Source organism: Salvelinus fontinalis, chromosome 29 (assembly GCF_029448725.1).
Source record: "Salvelinus fontinalis isolate EN_2023a chromosome 29, ASM2944872v1, whole genome shotgun sequence".
Taxonomy (NCBI): Eukaryota; Metazoa; Chordata; class Actinopteri; order Salmoniformes; family Salmonidae; genus Salvelinus; species Salvelinus fontinalis.
In genome coordinates, this window is record NC_074693.1 from 23,716,166 (window position 1) to 23,732,320 (window position 16,155).

General features: G+C 47.7%; 1 protein-coding gene across 4 annotated transcripts in view; it reads right to left on the reverse strand.

The window, feature by feature from the left end:
• Positions 1-11,222: 11,222 nt before the first annotated feature.
• The window catches only part of LOC129827643 (FERM and PDZ domain-containing protein 1-like), a 35,961-nt gene continuing 31,028 nt past the window's right edge, over positions 11,223-16,155 (reverse strand). For all 4 annotated transcript variants that reach the window (XM_055888666.1, XM_055888669.1, XM_055888667.1 and 1 more), the window contains exons 16-17: positions 15,481-16,155; positions 11,223-15,278 (exon numbers count right to left, since the gene is read on the reverse strand). The exon at positions 15,481-16,155 is cut by the window's right edge and continues 435 nt beyond it. In XM_055888666.1, coding sequence (XP_055744641.1) covers positions 12,712-15,278; positions 15,481-16,155 — 3,242 coding nt within the window. In that variant the 3' untranslated portion in view covers positions 11,223-12,711. The remainder of the gene's footprint in view (positions 15,279-15,480) is intronic.

The following is a 16,155-nucleotide window of genomic DNA, read 5'->3' on the forward strand; positions in this document are numbered from 1 at the left end:
ATCGGAGGGCTAGGGCCATTCCCCCCAGAAATGTCCGGGAACTTGCAGGTGCCTTAGTGGAAGAGTGGGGTAACATCTCACAGCAAGAACGGGCAAATCTGGTGCAGTCCATGAGGAGGAGATGCACTGCAGTACTTAATACAGCTGGTGGCCACACCAGATACTGACAGTTACTTTTGATTTTGACCCCCCCCCCCTTTGTTCAGGGACACTATTCAATTTATGTTTATGTCTCAGTTGTTGAATCTTGTTATGTTCATACAAATATTTACACGTTAAATTTTCTGAAAATAAACGCAGTTGACAGTGAGAGGACGTTTCTTTTTTTTGTTGAGTTTACATATGAGATGGGAAATGCAAGATATGTAAACATTAAGTGACTAAGATACCATAGAATAGTATAGAATACAGTATATACATATGAGATGAGTAATGCTAGATATGTAAACATTATTAAAGTGACTAGTGTTCCATTCCTTAAAGTGGGCAGTGATTTCTAGCCCATGCCTATAGGCATCAGCCTCTAATGTGCTAGTGATGGCTGTTTAATAGATACAGGCGTCTTTCCTAACTCAGTTGCCGGAGAGGAAGGAAACTGCTCAGGAATTTCACCATTAGGCCAATGTTGACTTTAAAACAGTTACAGAGTTTATTGGCTGTGATAGGAGAAAACTGAGGATGGATCAACGTTGTAATTACTCCACAATACTAACCTAAATGACAGAGTGAAAAGAAGGAAGCCTGTACAGAATACAAATATTCCAAAACAGCCATCCTGTTTGCAGCAAGGCACTAAAGTAATACTTAAAAAATGTGATAAGCAATGATCTTTTTGTCCTGAATACAAAGTGTTATGTTTGGGGCAAATCCAATACAACACATTATTACTGAGTACCACTCTCCATATTTTCAAGCATAGTGCTGGCTGCATCATGTTATGGTTATGCTTGCAATCGTTCAGGACTGGGATTTTCAGGATAAAAATAAACAGAATGGAGCTAAGCACAGGCAAAATCCGAGAGGAAACCTGGTTCAGTCTGCTTTCCACCAGACACTGTGAGATTAATTCACCTTTCAGCAGGACAATAACCTAAAATACAAGGCCAAATCTACACTGGATTAGTTTACCAAGAAGACAGTGAATGTTGGCCGAGTTACAGTTTTAACTTAAATCTGCTCGAAATTCTATGGCAAGACTTTAAAATGGTTATCTAGCAATGATTAATAACCAATTTGACAGAGCTTGAAGAATTTAGAAAATAATAATGCAAATAGTGTACAATCCAGGTGTGCAAAACCATTAGAAATTTACCCAGAAAGACTCAGCTGTCATGACTGCCAAAGGTGATTCTCCCATGTATTGACTCAGGGGTGTGAATACTTATGTAAATTCAATATTTTTGTATTTTTGTCATATTTCTGCCCTGCTAGAGCTGCCCCGGTTAACTGTAAGTGCTGTTACTGTGAAGTGGAAACGTCTAGGAGCAACAACTGCTCAGCAGCGAAGTGGTAGGCCACACAAACTCACAGAACGGGACCGGCGAGTGCCGAAGCACATAAAATTCGTCTGTCCTCACTACCGAGTTCCAAACTGCCTCTGGAAGCAATGTCAGCACAAGAACTGTTCGTAGGAAGCTTCATGAAATGGGTTTCCATGGCTGATTAGCCGCACACATGCCCAAGATTACCATGCGCAATGCCAAGTGTCAGCTGGAGTGGTGTAAAGCTTGCCACTGTTGGACTCTGGAGCAGTGGAAACGTGTTCTCTGGAGTGATGAATCACACTTTAACATCTGGCAGTGCCCCCGTGCACAAAGTGAGGTTCATACAGAAATGGTTTGTTGAGATCGGTGTGGAAGAACCTGACTGGCCTGCACAAAGCCCTGACCTCAACACCATCGAACACCTTTGGGATGAATTGGAACGCCGACTACGAGTCAGGCCTAATCGCCCAACACCAGTGCCCGACCTCCCAGATGCTCTTGTGGCTGAATAGAAGCAAGTCCCTTCAGCAATGTTCCAACTTCTAGTGGAAAGCCTTCCCAGAAGAGTGGAGGCTGTTAGAGCAGCAAAGGAGGGGAGCAACTCCATATTAATACCCATGATTTTGGAATGAGATGGTCGACGAGCAGGTGTCCACATACTTTTGGTAATGTAGTGTAATTAACAATTTAGTAAAAGTAAATTTTTTATATAAAGGTTTTATAGAAATGCTTCTTAAACCGTTGTGTACGTGTGTCATCATTTGGGTGTGAGTGAGTCAACATTATCATTGTGAACTTGACGCTTCAGATCTTCCATTTTCGGTTCAGTCATTACTCACTGTTACTGTTCACCTTGTTCTTACTGAAACGACCAGCTAATCGCTATTGACAAACCACACAGGAAATTTTGCCATGCATACTACTCAAAACACACTTTCATTGTATGTCCATATAAGCTTACAAACCATGACTCTAATTAACACAATAAAGGGTATGTCTACATGCTATGGTATTATGGCAATTTCAGGTCAAGAAACATTTTACCATTCCCCTGATTTCCACTACCCAGAAGTAAAATTCTCACAACAGTATGTCACTTCCATTTGCATGCAGAATCTGTCCACAAGACATTAGCCTTCACCCGAAACGGTAACACCAACCGAACAATCTTACTGGTACAGCCTGCGACTGGGGAAATGAGGACAACTGTCAAGCCAAGCCACAGGGCTGGTTAGTATGGCTATGTGAGGGCCTGGATCTGACTGCTGGGTTAAGAAGTCAGACGTTGGAAGATAACGATCAGATTAAGGGCAATGTGACATGGGGACTTTGGTCTGGAGAGAGATGGACTGGGCAGAAGGCACAGACGTGCCCCAGGCAGTTCAGCTAGGGCTTCCCCCTGTAGATTGCTACTGAAAGGCCTTTTGTCTTTCTATGGGTGTTCACTAATCAGGACTGAGTAGGAAAGTGCAGTGTGACTTTTACACATATGCAGAGGTGGATTTTCATTAACTTGCTTAGTTTCCACTATATTGTTTTTTCTTACACAGTCATTCTGGGTAAGTGATGACTCATGTTAAAGGCATGATGGAAGGAAGCTCAGTATTGTGACAAGCCCTGTTCACAAGTACTGCTACAAATATTTACCCCAGGGTTCAATGTCAGGTCAACATTTATGTTCCTAAGTCATGGTGAATAGGGCCAATTAATAGGCTTATTTTACAGATACAGATCCCAACTGAATATTTGAAAAATGTCTACTGCACAGAGCAGGCAAGCAGCTTGTTGTGTTTGTGGTTTTACATTGTTCCATAGTGTCTTATCACAAATTATCAGGATAGAGAATGTAAGAGCTGGGCTAGTGGCCAAAACAGCCCAAAATATGAGATCATCACATCACATTTATTTTCAAACAATACTTTAATTAAGATCAACGTTAATGATGAATGGCATGAAAAGAAAATATCCATAATTGATTGTTCTTCCATGAAGTTTCCTGTGTGGCTCAGTTGGTAAAGCACGGCGCTTGCGATGCCAGGGTTGTGGGTTTGATTTCCACGTGAGACCAGTATGAACTCACTACTATAAGTCCTTCTGGATAAATGTAAACGTTTAATGACATCAAAGACAGATATGGCTTTAGTGAAGTTTGTCTAAAGAGACTGGTTTCTCTGTATTCCCATGGAACAGTAGATGCACCTGCCTTTCCAACCTGGTCTGCCCTTTTCCAGAGACGGTAGTTAGATCTCACATGCCTTTTTGCTGTTATCTATTTAAACATGTTACATCAATAAATGACTGCGCAGTGTGTTTAGAATCAGTTTCTATCCCATTTTTGTGATAGGTACAATATTGAAGTCCCTCCAGATCTAATGGATTTGGTGAGGGAGATTAACAGGTGGCATCAGATGTCGGTGAGCCAATTGGTGGGCAGCACTTTGGATAAACCAAGCTGAGCCAAACCATCCAGATAGTTACAGTGGCTTGCGAAAGTATTCACCCCCTTGGCATTTTTCCTATTTTGTTGCCTTACAACCTGGAATTAAAATTGATTTTTGGGGGGGTTGTGTCATTTGATTTACACAACATGCCTACCACTTTGAAGATACAAAATATTTCTTATTTTGAAACAAACAAGAAATAAGATGAAAAAAACTGAAAACGTAACTATTCACCCCTCCCAAAGTCAATACTTTGTAGAGCCACTTTTTGCAGCAATTACAGCTGCAAGTCTCTTGGGGTATGTCTCTATAAGCTTGGCACATCTATCCACTAGGATTTTTGCCCATTCTTCAAGGCAAAACTGCCCCATCGCCTTCAAGTTGGATGGGTTCCGCTGGTGCACAGTAATTTACATTTACATTTAAGTCATTTAGCAGACGCTCTTATCCAGAGCGACTTACAAATTGGTGCATTCACCTTATGATATCCAGTGGAACAGCCACTTTACAATAGTGCATCTAAATCTTTTAAGGGGGGGGGGGGGGGGGGGTCAGAAGGGTTACTTTATCCTATCCTAGGTATTCCTTAAAGAGGTAGGGTTTCAGGTGTCTCCGGAAGGTGGTGATTGACTCCGCTGTCCTGGCGTCGTGCGGGAGTTTGTTCCACCATTGGGGTCCAGAGCAGCGAACAGTTTTGACTGGGCTGAGTGGGAACTGTACTTCCTCAGTGGTAGGGAGGCGAGCAGGCCAGAGGTGGATGAACGCAGTGCCCTTGTTTGGGTGTAGGGCCTGATCAGAGCCTGAAGGTACTGAGGTGCCGTTCCCCTCACAGCTCCGTAGGCAAGCACCATGGTCTTGTAGCGGATGCGAGCTTCAACTGGAAGCCAGTGGAGAGAGCGGAGGAGCGGGGTGACGTGAGAGAACTTGGGAAGGTTGAACACCAGACGGGCTGAGGCGTTCTGGATGAGTTGTAGGGGTTTAATGGCACAGGCAGGGAGCCCAGCCAACAGCGAGTTGCAGTAATCCAGACGGGAGATGACAAGTGCCTGGATTAGGACCTGCGCCGCTTCCTGTGTGAGGCAGGGTCGTACTCTGCGGATGTTGTAGAGCATGAACCTACAGGAACGGGCCACCGCCTTGATGTTAGTTGAGAACGACAGGGTGTTGTCCAGGATCACGCCAAGGTTCTTAGCGCTCTGGGAGGAGGACACAATGGAGTTGTCAACCGTGATGGCGAGATCATGGAACGGGCAGTCCTTCCCCGGGAGGAAGAGCAGCTCCGTCTTGCCGAGGTTCAGCTTGAGGTGGTGATCCATCATCCACACTGATATGTCTTCCAGACATGCAGAGATGCGATTCGCCACCTGGTCATCAGAAGGGGGAAAGGAGAAGATTAATTGTGTGTCATCTGCATAGCAATGATAGGAGAGACCATGTGAGGTTATGACAGAGCCAAGTGACTTGGTGTATAGCGAGAATAGGAGAGGGCCTAGAACAGAGCCCTGGGGGACACCAGTGGTGAGAGCACGTGGTGAGGAGACAGATTCTCGCCACGCCACCTGGTAGGAGCGACCTGTCAGGTAGGACGCAATCCAAGCGTGGGCCGCGCCGGAGATGCCCAACTCGGAGAGGGTGGAGAGGAGGATCTGATGGTTCACAGTATCGAAGGCAGCCGATGGGTCTAGAAGGATGAAAGCAGAGGAGAGAGAGTTAGCTTTAGCAGTGCGGAGCGCCTCCGTGATACAGAGAAGAGCAGTCTCAGTTGAATGACTAGTCTTGAAACCTGACTGATTTGGATCAAGAAGGTCATTCTGAGAGAGATAGCAGGAGAGCTGGCCAAGGACGGCACGTTCAAGAGTTTTGGAGAGAAAAGAAAGAAGGGATACTGGTCTGTAGTTGTTGACATCGGAGGGATCGAGTGTAGGTTTTTTCAGAAGGGGTGCAACTCTCGCTCTCTTGAAGACGGAAGGGACGTAGCCAGCGGTCAAGGATGAGTTGATGAGCGAGGTGAGGTAAGGGAGAAGGTCTCCGGAAATGGTCTGGAGAAGAGAGGAGGGGATAGGGTCAAGCGGGCAGGTTGTTGGGCGGCTGGCCGTCACAAGACGCGAGATTTCATCTGGAGAGAGAGGGAAGAAAGAGGTCAGAGCACAGGGTAGGGCAGTGTGAGCAGAACCAGCGGTGTCGTTTGACTTAGCAAACGAGGATCGGATGTCGTCGACCTTCTTTTCAAAATGGTTGACGAAGTCATCTGCAGAGAGGGAGGGGGGGGAGGGGGAGGAGGATTCAGGAGGGAGGAGAAGGTGGCAAAGAGCTTCCTAGGGTTAGAGGCAGATGCTTGGAATTTAGAGTGGTAGAAAGTGGCTTTAGCAGCAGAGACAGAAGAGGAAAATGTAGAGAGGAGGGAGTGAAAGGATGCCAGGTCCGCAGAGAGGCGAGTTTTCCTCCATTTCCGCTCGGCTGCCCGGAGCCCTGTTCTGTGAGCTCGCAATGAGTCGTCGAGCCACGGAGCAGGAGAGGAGGACCGAGCCGGCCTGGAGGATAGGGGACATAGAGAGTCAAAGGATGCAGAAAGGGAGGAGAGGAGGGTTGAGGAGGCAGAATCAGGAGATAGGTTGGAGAAGGTTTGAGCAGAGGGAAGAGATGATAGGATGGAAGAGGAGAGAGTAGCGGGGGAGAGAGAGCAAAGGTTGGGACGGCGCGATACCATCCGAGTAGGGGCAGTGTAGGAAGTGTTGGATGAGAGCGAGAGGGAAAAGGATACACAGTAGTGGTCGGAGACTTGGAGGGGAGTTGCAATGAGGTTAGTGGAAGAACAGCATCTAGTAAAGATGAGGTCAAGCGTATTGCCTGCCTTGTGAGTAGGGGGGGAGGTGAGAGGGTGAGGTCAAAAGAGGAGAGGAGTGGAAAGAAGGAGGCAGAGAGGAATGAGTCAAAGGTAGACGTGGGGAGGTTAAAGTCACCCAGAACTGTGAGAGGTGAGCCGTCCTCAGGAAAGGAGCTTATCAAGGCATCAAGCTCATTGATGAACTCTCCGAGGGAACCTGGAGGGCGATAAATGATAAGGATGTTAAGCTTGAAAGGGCTGGTAACTGTGACAGCATGGAATTCAAAGGAGGCGATAGACAGATGGGTAAGGGGAGAAAGAGAGAATGACCACTTGGGAGAGATGAGGATCCCGGTGCCACCACCCCGCTGACCAGAAGCTCTCGGGGTGTGCGAGAACACGTGGGCAGACGAGGAGAGAGCAGTAGGAGTAGCAGTGTTATCTGTGGTGATCCATGTTTCCGTCAGTGCCAAGAAGTTGAGGGACTGGAGGGAAGCGTAGGCTGAGATGAACTCTGCCTTGTTGGCCGCAGATCGGCAGTTCCAGAGGCTACCGAAGACCTGGAACTCCACGTGGGTCGTGCGCGCTGGGACCACCAGGTTAGGGTGGCCGCGGCCACGCGGTGTGAAGCGTTTGTATGGTCTGTGCAGAGAGGAGAGAACAGGGATAGACAGACACATAGTTGACAGGCTACAGAAGAGGCTACGCTAATGCAAAGGAGATTGGAATGACAAGTGGACTACACGTCTCGAATGTTCAGAAAGTTAAGCTTAAATTGCAAAAATCTTATTTACTAAAATGATTAAAATGATACAGTACTGCTGAAGTAGGCTAGCTAGCAGTGGCTGCGTTGTTGACTTTGTTTGAAAGTGTAGCTGGCTAGGTAACCTCGATAGCTGGCTAGGTAACCTCGGTAACTGGCTAGATAATTCGTCTAAACTACACAATTATCTTAGATACAAGGACAGCAAATACAACTATGTAGCTAGCTAACACTACACTAATCAAATCGTTCCGTTGTAATGTAATAGTTTCTACAGTGCTGCTATTCGGTAGAAGTTGGCTAGCTAGCAGTGTTGACTAGGTAGGAGAACGGCAGCGCGGCGGATGAAAATAGCTGGCTAGCTAACCGATAATTACTCTAGACTACACAATTATCTTAGATACAAAGACAGCAAAGACAACTATGTAGCTAGCTAACACTACACTAATCAAGTCGTTCCGTTGTTCCGTTGAATGTAATAGTTTCTACAGTGCTGCTATTCGGTGGCTAGCTGGCTGGCTAGCAGTGTTGACTACGTTACGTTACGTTAGAAGGACGAAAATAGCTGGCTAGCTAACCTAGATAATTACTCTAAACTACACAATTATCTTTGATACAAAGACGGCTATGTAGCTAGCTAAGATCAAACAAATCAAACCGTTGTAATGAAATGAAATGAAATGTGATACTACCTGTGGAGCGAAGCGGAATACTTTCAATGCATTCTAAGAGGGTAGGTCTACACCACTGCCGGTAGCCTAAGTAATCTTTAAGTCATACAACAGATTCTCAATTGGATTGAGGTCTGGGCTTTGACTGGGCCATTCCAAGACATTTAAATGTTTCCCCTTAAACCACTCAACTGTTTCTTTAGCAGTATGCTTAGGGTCATTGTCCTGCTGGAAGGTGAACCTCCGTCCCAGTCTCAAATCTCTTGAAGACTGAAACAGGTTTCCCTCAAGAATTTCTCTGTATTTAGCGCCATCCATCATTCCTTCAATTCTGACCAGTTTCCCAGTCCCTGCCGATGAAAAACATCCCCACAGCATGATGCTGCCCCCACCATGCTTCACTGTGGGGATGTTGTTCTCGGGGTGATGAGAGGTGTTGGGTTTGCACCAGACATAGCGTTTTCCTTGATGGCCAAAAAGCTCAATTCTGGTCTCATCTGACCAGAGTTCCTACTTCCATATGTTTAGGGAGTCTCCCACATGCCTTTTGGCGAACACCAATACGTGTTTGCTTATTTTTTTCTTTAAGCAATGGCTTTTTTCTGGCCACTCTTCCGTAAAGCCCAGCAATGTGGAGTGTACTGCTTAAAGTGGCCCTATGGACAGATACTCCAATCTCCGCTGTGGAGCTTTGCAGCTCCTTCAGGGTTATCTTTGTTGCCTATCTGATTAATGCCCTGCTTGCCTGGTCCGTGAGTTTTGGTGGGAGGCCCTCTCTTGGCAGGTTTGTTGTGGCGCCATATTCTTTCCATTTTATAATTTTTATTTTACCTTTATTTAACTAGGCAAGTCAGTTAAGAACAAATTCTTATTTTCAATGATGGCCTAGGAACAGTGGGTTAACTGCCTTGTTCAGGGGCAGAACAACAAATTTTTACCTTGTCAGCTCGGCGATTTGATCTTGCAACCTTTCGGTTACTAGTCCAACGCTCTAACCACTCTAACCACTAGGCTACCTGCCACCCCGATTTAATGGTGCTCCATGGGATGTTCAAAGTTTCAGATATGTTTTTATAACCCAACCCTGATCTCTACTTCTCCACAACTTTGTCCCTGACCTGTTTGGAGAGCTCCTTGGTCTTCGTGGTGCCGCTTGCTTGGTGGTGTCCCTTGCTTAGTAGTGTTGCAGACTATGGTGCCTTTCAGAACAGGTGTATATATACTGAGATCATGTGACACTTAGATTGCACACAGGTGAACTTTATTTAACTAATTATGTGACTTCCGAAGGTAATTGGTTGCACCAGATCTTAATTAGGGGATTCATAGCATATGCACTACTTTTCCGTTTTTTTTATTTAATTTTTTTGTTTTTTTAAACAAGTAATTTTTTTCATTTCACTTCACCAATTTGGACTATTTTGTGTATGTCCATTACATGAAATCCAAATAAAAATCAATTTAAATTACAGGCTGTAATGCAACAAATAGGAAAAATGCCAAGTATGCTTGGGGTCATTGTCCATTTGGAAGACCCATTTGCGACCAAGCTTTAACTTCCTGACTGATGTCTTGAGATGTTGCTTCAATATATCCAAATCATGACGCCATCTATTTTGTGAAGTGCACCAGTCCCTCCTGCAGCAAAGCACCACCACAACATGATGCTGCCACCCCCGTGCTTCACCGTTGGGATGGTGTTCTTCGGCTTGCAAGCTTCCCCATGTGCAGTTGCAAACCGTAGTCTGGCTTTTTTATGAAGGGTTTGGAGCAGTGGCTTCTTCCTTGCTGAGCGGCCTTTCGGGTTATGTTGATATAGGACTCGTTTTACTGTGGATATACTGTTGTACCTGTTGTACCTGTTTCCTCCAGCATCTTCACAAGGTCCTTTGCTGTTGTTCTGGGATTGATTTGCACTTTTCGCACCAAAGTACGTTAATCTCTAGGAGACAGGACGCGTCTCCTTCCTGAGCGGTATGACGGCTGCGTGGTCCCATGGTGTTTATACTTGTGCACTGTTGTTTGTACAGATGAACATGGTACCTTCAGGCGTTTGGAAATTGCTCCCAAGGATGAACCAGACTTGGTGAGGTCTACAATTTCTTTCTGAGGTCATGGCTGATTTCTTTTGATTTTCCCATGATGTCAAGCAAAGGAGGCACTGAGTTTGAATGTAGGCCTTGAAATACATTGTAACGTTCGTCATATTCGTTCTCCTCCTCAGACGAGGAGGAGCATGGATCGGACCAACACGCAGAGTGGGTAGTGCTCATGATAATTTATTAAATCGAAAACTGAACACTAACATGAAACAAAATAACAAAAATGAATACAACCGACAACAGTCCCGTGTGGCACGAATACAAACACGGAAACAACACACATACCCACAACACACACGTGAAACCCAGGCTGCCTAAGTATGATTCTCAATCAGGGACAACGATTGACAGCTGCCTCTGATTGAGAATCATACCCGGCCGAACACAAACATCCCAACATAGAAAATCACACATAGACAAACCCACCCAACTCATGCCCTGACCAACTAAATAAATACAAGACAAAAGAAAACAGGTCAGGAACGTGACATACATCCACAGGTACACCTCCAATTGACTCAAATGATGTCAATTAGCCGATCAGAAGCTTCTAAAGCCATTACATACTTTTCTGGAATTTTCCAAGCTGTTTAAAGGCACAGTCAATTTAGTGTATGTAAACTTCTGACCCACTGGAATTGTGATACAGTGAATTATAAGTTAAATAATCTGTAAACAGTTGTTGGAAAATTACTTGTGTCATTAACAAACTAGATGTCCTAACCGACTTGCCAAAACTATAGTTTGTTTACAAGAAATGTGGGGTTGAAAAACTAGTTTTAATGACTCCAACCTAAGTGTATGTAAACTTCCGACTTCAACTGTCGTGTCGATAATCTTAAATACTTGTTAGAAATGCCTTGGAACTTGTTTGAATCTGATGCTACAGGTAAATCTGTTTAGCTTGAAGAAAAAGGAGGAGAATGATAGCGTCAAATAGCTGTGTGTCTCATCAAACAAAAGGCAAAACACCCATTTATTTAGTCAAAGTTCAGATTGAATATGTTTACAGAATCTTGACTGTGGCTCTGTCCAGGATCAGTGAGTTGTGAACAGTTTCCAAGTCACAGAACAGCTCTGCATTTTACTCACAACACAGCAGGTTAGAAGCCACTGCTGAGATATGTTGCATCCGATTATGTGCAACGTTGCAGAACATTGCAATCCTGAACATACCCGTGATCATAGTCCAGACACTCCAGTATAATACACGGAAGCCCTCTGTATTTCCAGTAACAAAGACTATAAAACATATGCAGGTATTCTTGTCTTTAATGTTAACACAATTGGAACAGAGAATGATATGTGGGAGAACAGGGAAGTAGTGGTTATGTTTGCATAGCCATAAACCAAGGAAGGACAGATAGACTCAAACTAACACAAACATAGATGTATATCTATCTACAGGTCTGGTACAAACCGAATCAGTCAGTCAGTCCGCCCATCTGCAGAGCTAAACATGTGGAAGTAATAAAATAGTACAAATTGTGGCTCAGTGTTAAATGCCTTTGGATCGTTGCTACACCTAGTATGTTTTAACAGTCAGCCTTCCTTGTGCCTTGTCAAAACCTTTTTACAAAATACCAAATGAACATCCTTTCCACTATTCCCCCACCCACGCAATGCACCCCCGGAAAATATATGTATCCTTTGGATTCAAAGTTGATATACTGTATAATTACTGCATATAAGCGTTTGGGTTATTGAGTGTTTTCTCCATTCAAGCATTCGCACACAGCTAGTCAGTCAGGAGCCAGGAATGGAACAGAAACAAATAGCTTTCACATGGTTCATTTCTCTTCTTAAAGGTGCAATCTGTTTATTTATTTTACGGTCAATAGTGCTCCCCTTGCATTTGATTGTAAACGGAAGGGGTGGGTCTTCACGAATGTAAAAGTTTGTGTTGTGTTTTAGTATTTGGCATAATATGCTCATTGTACTTTTTCCTAGAGTTCCCAATAGAAAAATGTAAGTTACAGATTGCACCTTTAACTGGATCCGAAGAATCATTAAAGCAGCTAAAGCAGACACCAGCCCAGAGGAGGAACGGAAGGTGGGGGGAGGTAAAAGAAACTACAACATCAATAAGGTCTTACACCAGCAAGGACCATGGCGCAAACAGTCATAGAAATGAATACATACATAAATACGTACATACATAATTCATACATACAGTATACAATAAGAAGATAGATAGTTAGTTATAAAATACCTATGTACAAATGCATAGTCCAGATGAGTCCATCGACCTAGCAGTAATGGCAGTCAGTGGAAGAGGTTATTTTCATAATTTAGGGATGTGTTTGGTATGTATGTGTGTGTGTGTGTGTGTGTGCATGTGCATGGCACTTACTGTGCAAGTGTGTATGTACTGTACTGTATCACCTTAGTCCTGGTAGCAAGAAGGAGTTCTAAAAGTTCAGAGGTCAAAAGTTGAGAGGTGTGTGACCTGGCGTGTCCGGCGAGTGCGTCCTGAACAGCTGTGTTAGCGCAAAGACGGAAGAGATGAGCACCGTGCACCGTTTGGCCAGAAGCCTCACCCCCTCGCCCTCTCCTTGTCCATCCCCAGACCCCGTCCCACCGCTGGACCCAGACCCGGCCCCAGCTCCAGCAGTCTCCACAGCCCCAACAAACTCCCTGTACAGCCCTACGATCTCCTTCAGCTTGTCCAGAGCCTCCTCCTGGCCCCCATCATCATCAGTGCTCTGGATCTGACCCCCGTTGCGGCAGGCGTCACATCCAGGACAGGGGTGTGTTCTCAGGCAGGCTGCGGAGAGCTGCACCAGGGCACTGAAACTGTTGGATAAGGAACGAAGCGCCTCCTCTGGAGCCCAGCCCACACGCGTGGCACGTTGGCACCCTGTTGCCAACCGTCGTGCCTCCGCCTGGAGTAAATTCCTCTCAGGCTCCGTCATGGGCGGAGGACTTGCACCTCCACAGCACGCGGTTGGACCCTCCCCTTGGGTTGGGTTGGGTCCCCTGTCTCCACCCTCATCCTGATCTGTTTTGGAGGGTTCTGATGATGGTGGTGGCCCAGCCAGGACCAGTAGGAGCTGATTGATGTCTTGTCTCAGGGAGACGAAGCCCCCTTTCAGCCCCCCGTAGTGCTTGTTGGTGAGGGAACGCAGGGAGCCGATGGGGGGCGTGGGGGAGACAGGGCGGGACAGGAGTGGGCTGAGCTCTGAGGAGGTGGTGGAGAGGGTGGAGAGGGGGCGAGGGGTGTCTCTCAGCAGGGACAGGATGTTGGGGGAGGGGATGGGGGAGGTGGGGGAGGCCAGGGGTGTAGAATGGGCTGGTTTGGGGCGCGTGCGCTTGGAGAACTCGTAGATGGTGAGCTCCTCGTCGAAGCCACAGCCGTCCTCCACGTCACCGCTGAAGCAGTTGGCGTAGACTGTGCGGCAGCCGCACGCCTCACGGTGGGCCGGGGGAGAGGTGTGCTCCAGAGAGTCCCCCTCTAGGGGCGGGCCTGAACCGCCCCCTAACCCCACCTCTGAGTGGGGCCTGGACTGAGGCTGCTCCGACTTGCAGGACCCCAGGAATCCGTAGGGTTCTGAGACGTGTACACCGTTTTCTCTCAGGGTCAGGTTGGGGTTCGACCCGCTCGTCCCGTTGGCCTCCTTCGCACGTGGAGTCACTTCCTGGAACTCTTTGATGGTTGCTATGACAACCTCGGCTCCATCCTCCACCACTTCCTTCTTCCCTTTTCCCCCTGCAGTCTCACCAACTGTTGCCTGGGCAGTGACCTTGCTCACCTCAGAGGCTCCGCTGACTGACAGACCGGAGCCGTAGCCGGACGTGACATCCCCGTTGATGGAGCTGGTGGAAGAGTGGTCCAGGGTGCCCAGGATCTCCTGGGAGCGGGTCATGTACCAGGGCAGGGCCTGGATCCTCCCTCTCAGGGCTGAGGTAGGCAGACGTCCCCCCAGGCTGGATGAGCTGACCCTCAGGTCTGAACCTGACCCTGACTTTCCTGTGCTCTCTGGGTCTCCCGCTGTCCCTTTAGAGGAGGTGGTGAGGGAGGTGGTCAGGCTGAGGGGGGCGTCTGTATTTTTGGGCGACAGGTTCTCTTGACTCAGAGAGACCCTCCTCCCGGTCTGATTGCTACCGTTGCAACTAACCCAGGGGTGGAGGCCGTTCGGCGGACACATCCCCTCTTTCTCATTTGGTGAGACCGGGATGGGGAGGACTGATAGGGGATGGAGAGAAGGAGGGGAGGGTTTGGGAGAGAGTGGTGGAGGGGTGGCCAGGCTCAACCTGATCTCATCTCCTGAAGCAGAATGTGGAATGGGGGACAAACTTGGCAGCTTTTTTGGGGGGTCCACCCCAACCCCCGTTCTGACCTCTCCCTTCAGCAGGGAAACCCTGTTTGTATTAGTTTCAACATCAGCTCTCCTGTTGTCAGCAGTGACCGGAACACGGTCCTTAGGAAGCACGTGGGGAGTCCCGTTCTTAGAACCGTTCTCTTGCTTCGAACTGTTCTCTATCTTAGGCCCATTCTCCACACCCTTTGGACCAGCAGGGGGTTGCTGGCTCTTCCGTACCGCCGTGATGAGGGGGGAGGCGAGCGGAAGCCCCCCCGCTCCCGAGGTGACTGATTTAAACTCCATGGTGTCTGGTTCCATGGTATCTACCTCCAGCAGGCCCGCATGACCTCCAGCAGCATCTCCGTTACAGTGGGAGTATGGACCGCCGCGCTGGGGAGACCTCTGGGGGCCCATCTGGGGCTTGGGGGCCAGTTCAGGTTTTATGGGTAGCTGGGGCTTGGGGGCCAATGGTGGAGGCTTGGTCTTGGCATCAACCCTCTGAGTGGAAGCCTGGTTTGAGCGGGGCTTTGGCTCTGGTTGGGTCTCCTGCTGTTTCTTGTGGTCAGGGGAGGAGTGCTTCTTTTTGAGGGGTGAGGGAGGCTCCCTCTCCGGTACCACTGGCAATCCGTTCCCTGTACCACTCCAGCGTTTACTGTGCCTCTTATTGTCAGCCGCATCCAAACTGTTTTCTGTGAGAGAGAGAGAGAGAGAGAGAGAGAGAGAGAGAGAGAGAGAGAGAGAGAGAGAGAGAGAGAGAGAGAGAGAGAGAGAGAGAGAGAGAGAGAGAGACACAGAGACAGAGACAGGGGTGTTAAAAGGGTGACAGGAATCACACTTTAACACATTTAAACAGTTAGTTTGTTCAGTGAGGAAGTCATGTCAACAACCCACCTGTACCATCAGAAGGAACTGGAGGAGTGAACCGCTCCTGAGCATCAAAGAACTCATCATCTGACTCCGAAGCACTTTCCCTAGCAATAGGAGCAGGAGGGTTAGGGGACGGCGTTAGGAAAGGCTCGGAATCTCCAGAGTGAATTGATAGACGCTCTGCCCCTTTGTGGGCGGAGCTACAAACAGTCCTCTTTTCACAGGAGGTGAGGTTGGGGATGACTCTGGGGATGTCTAACTTGTTGTTAGAAGCAGTTTTGTTAGACCGGGCGCAGATCTTGTCGATGAGGCGCAGGTCTATCTGACTGGGTATCTTAGAGAGCCGTCTCAGTTCCTCCTCATCATCGTCATCCTCAACTTCCTCCGTCTCCTCCTCATCGCTGGTGGCCTCGGGGGGGCTGGGGAGGTAGCTGCCTTGGGAAAGCTCGGCGAAGCAAAGACACGAGCTATCGTTGCTACGATAACTCAGGTTGGTGGGGCGCACGGGGGCGGAGGCCGTGCTGCCGGGGGCGCCCTCTCTCTGGCGCTGTGGAGAGGGAGCTGTGACCTCCAGGAGGAACGGATGGTGGACATCCAGGGTGGTGATCCCCCGAGTCGGCTGTTTGGACCGGCGAGAGGGGCTGTCCTCACGCAAGGCGTCCACACGAGAGGAGGCCTTGGCTGGGTCCTCTCCCCTGG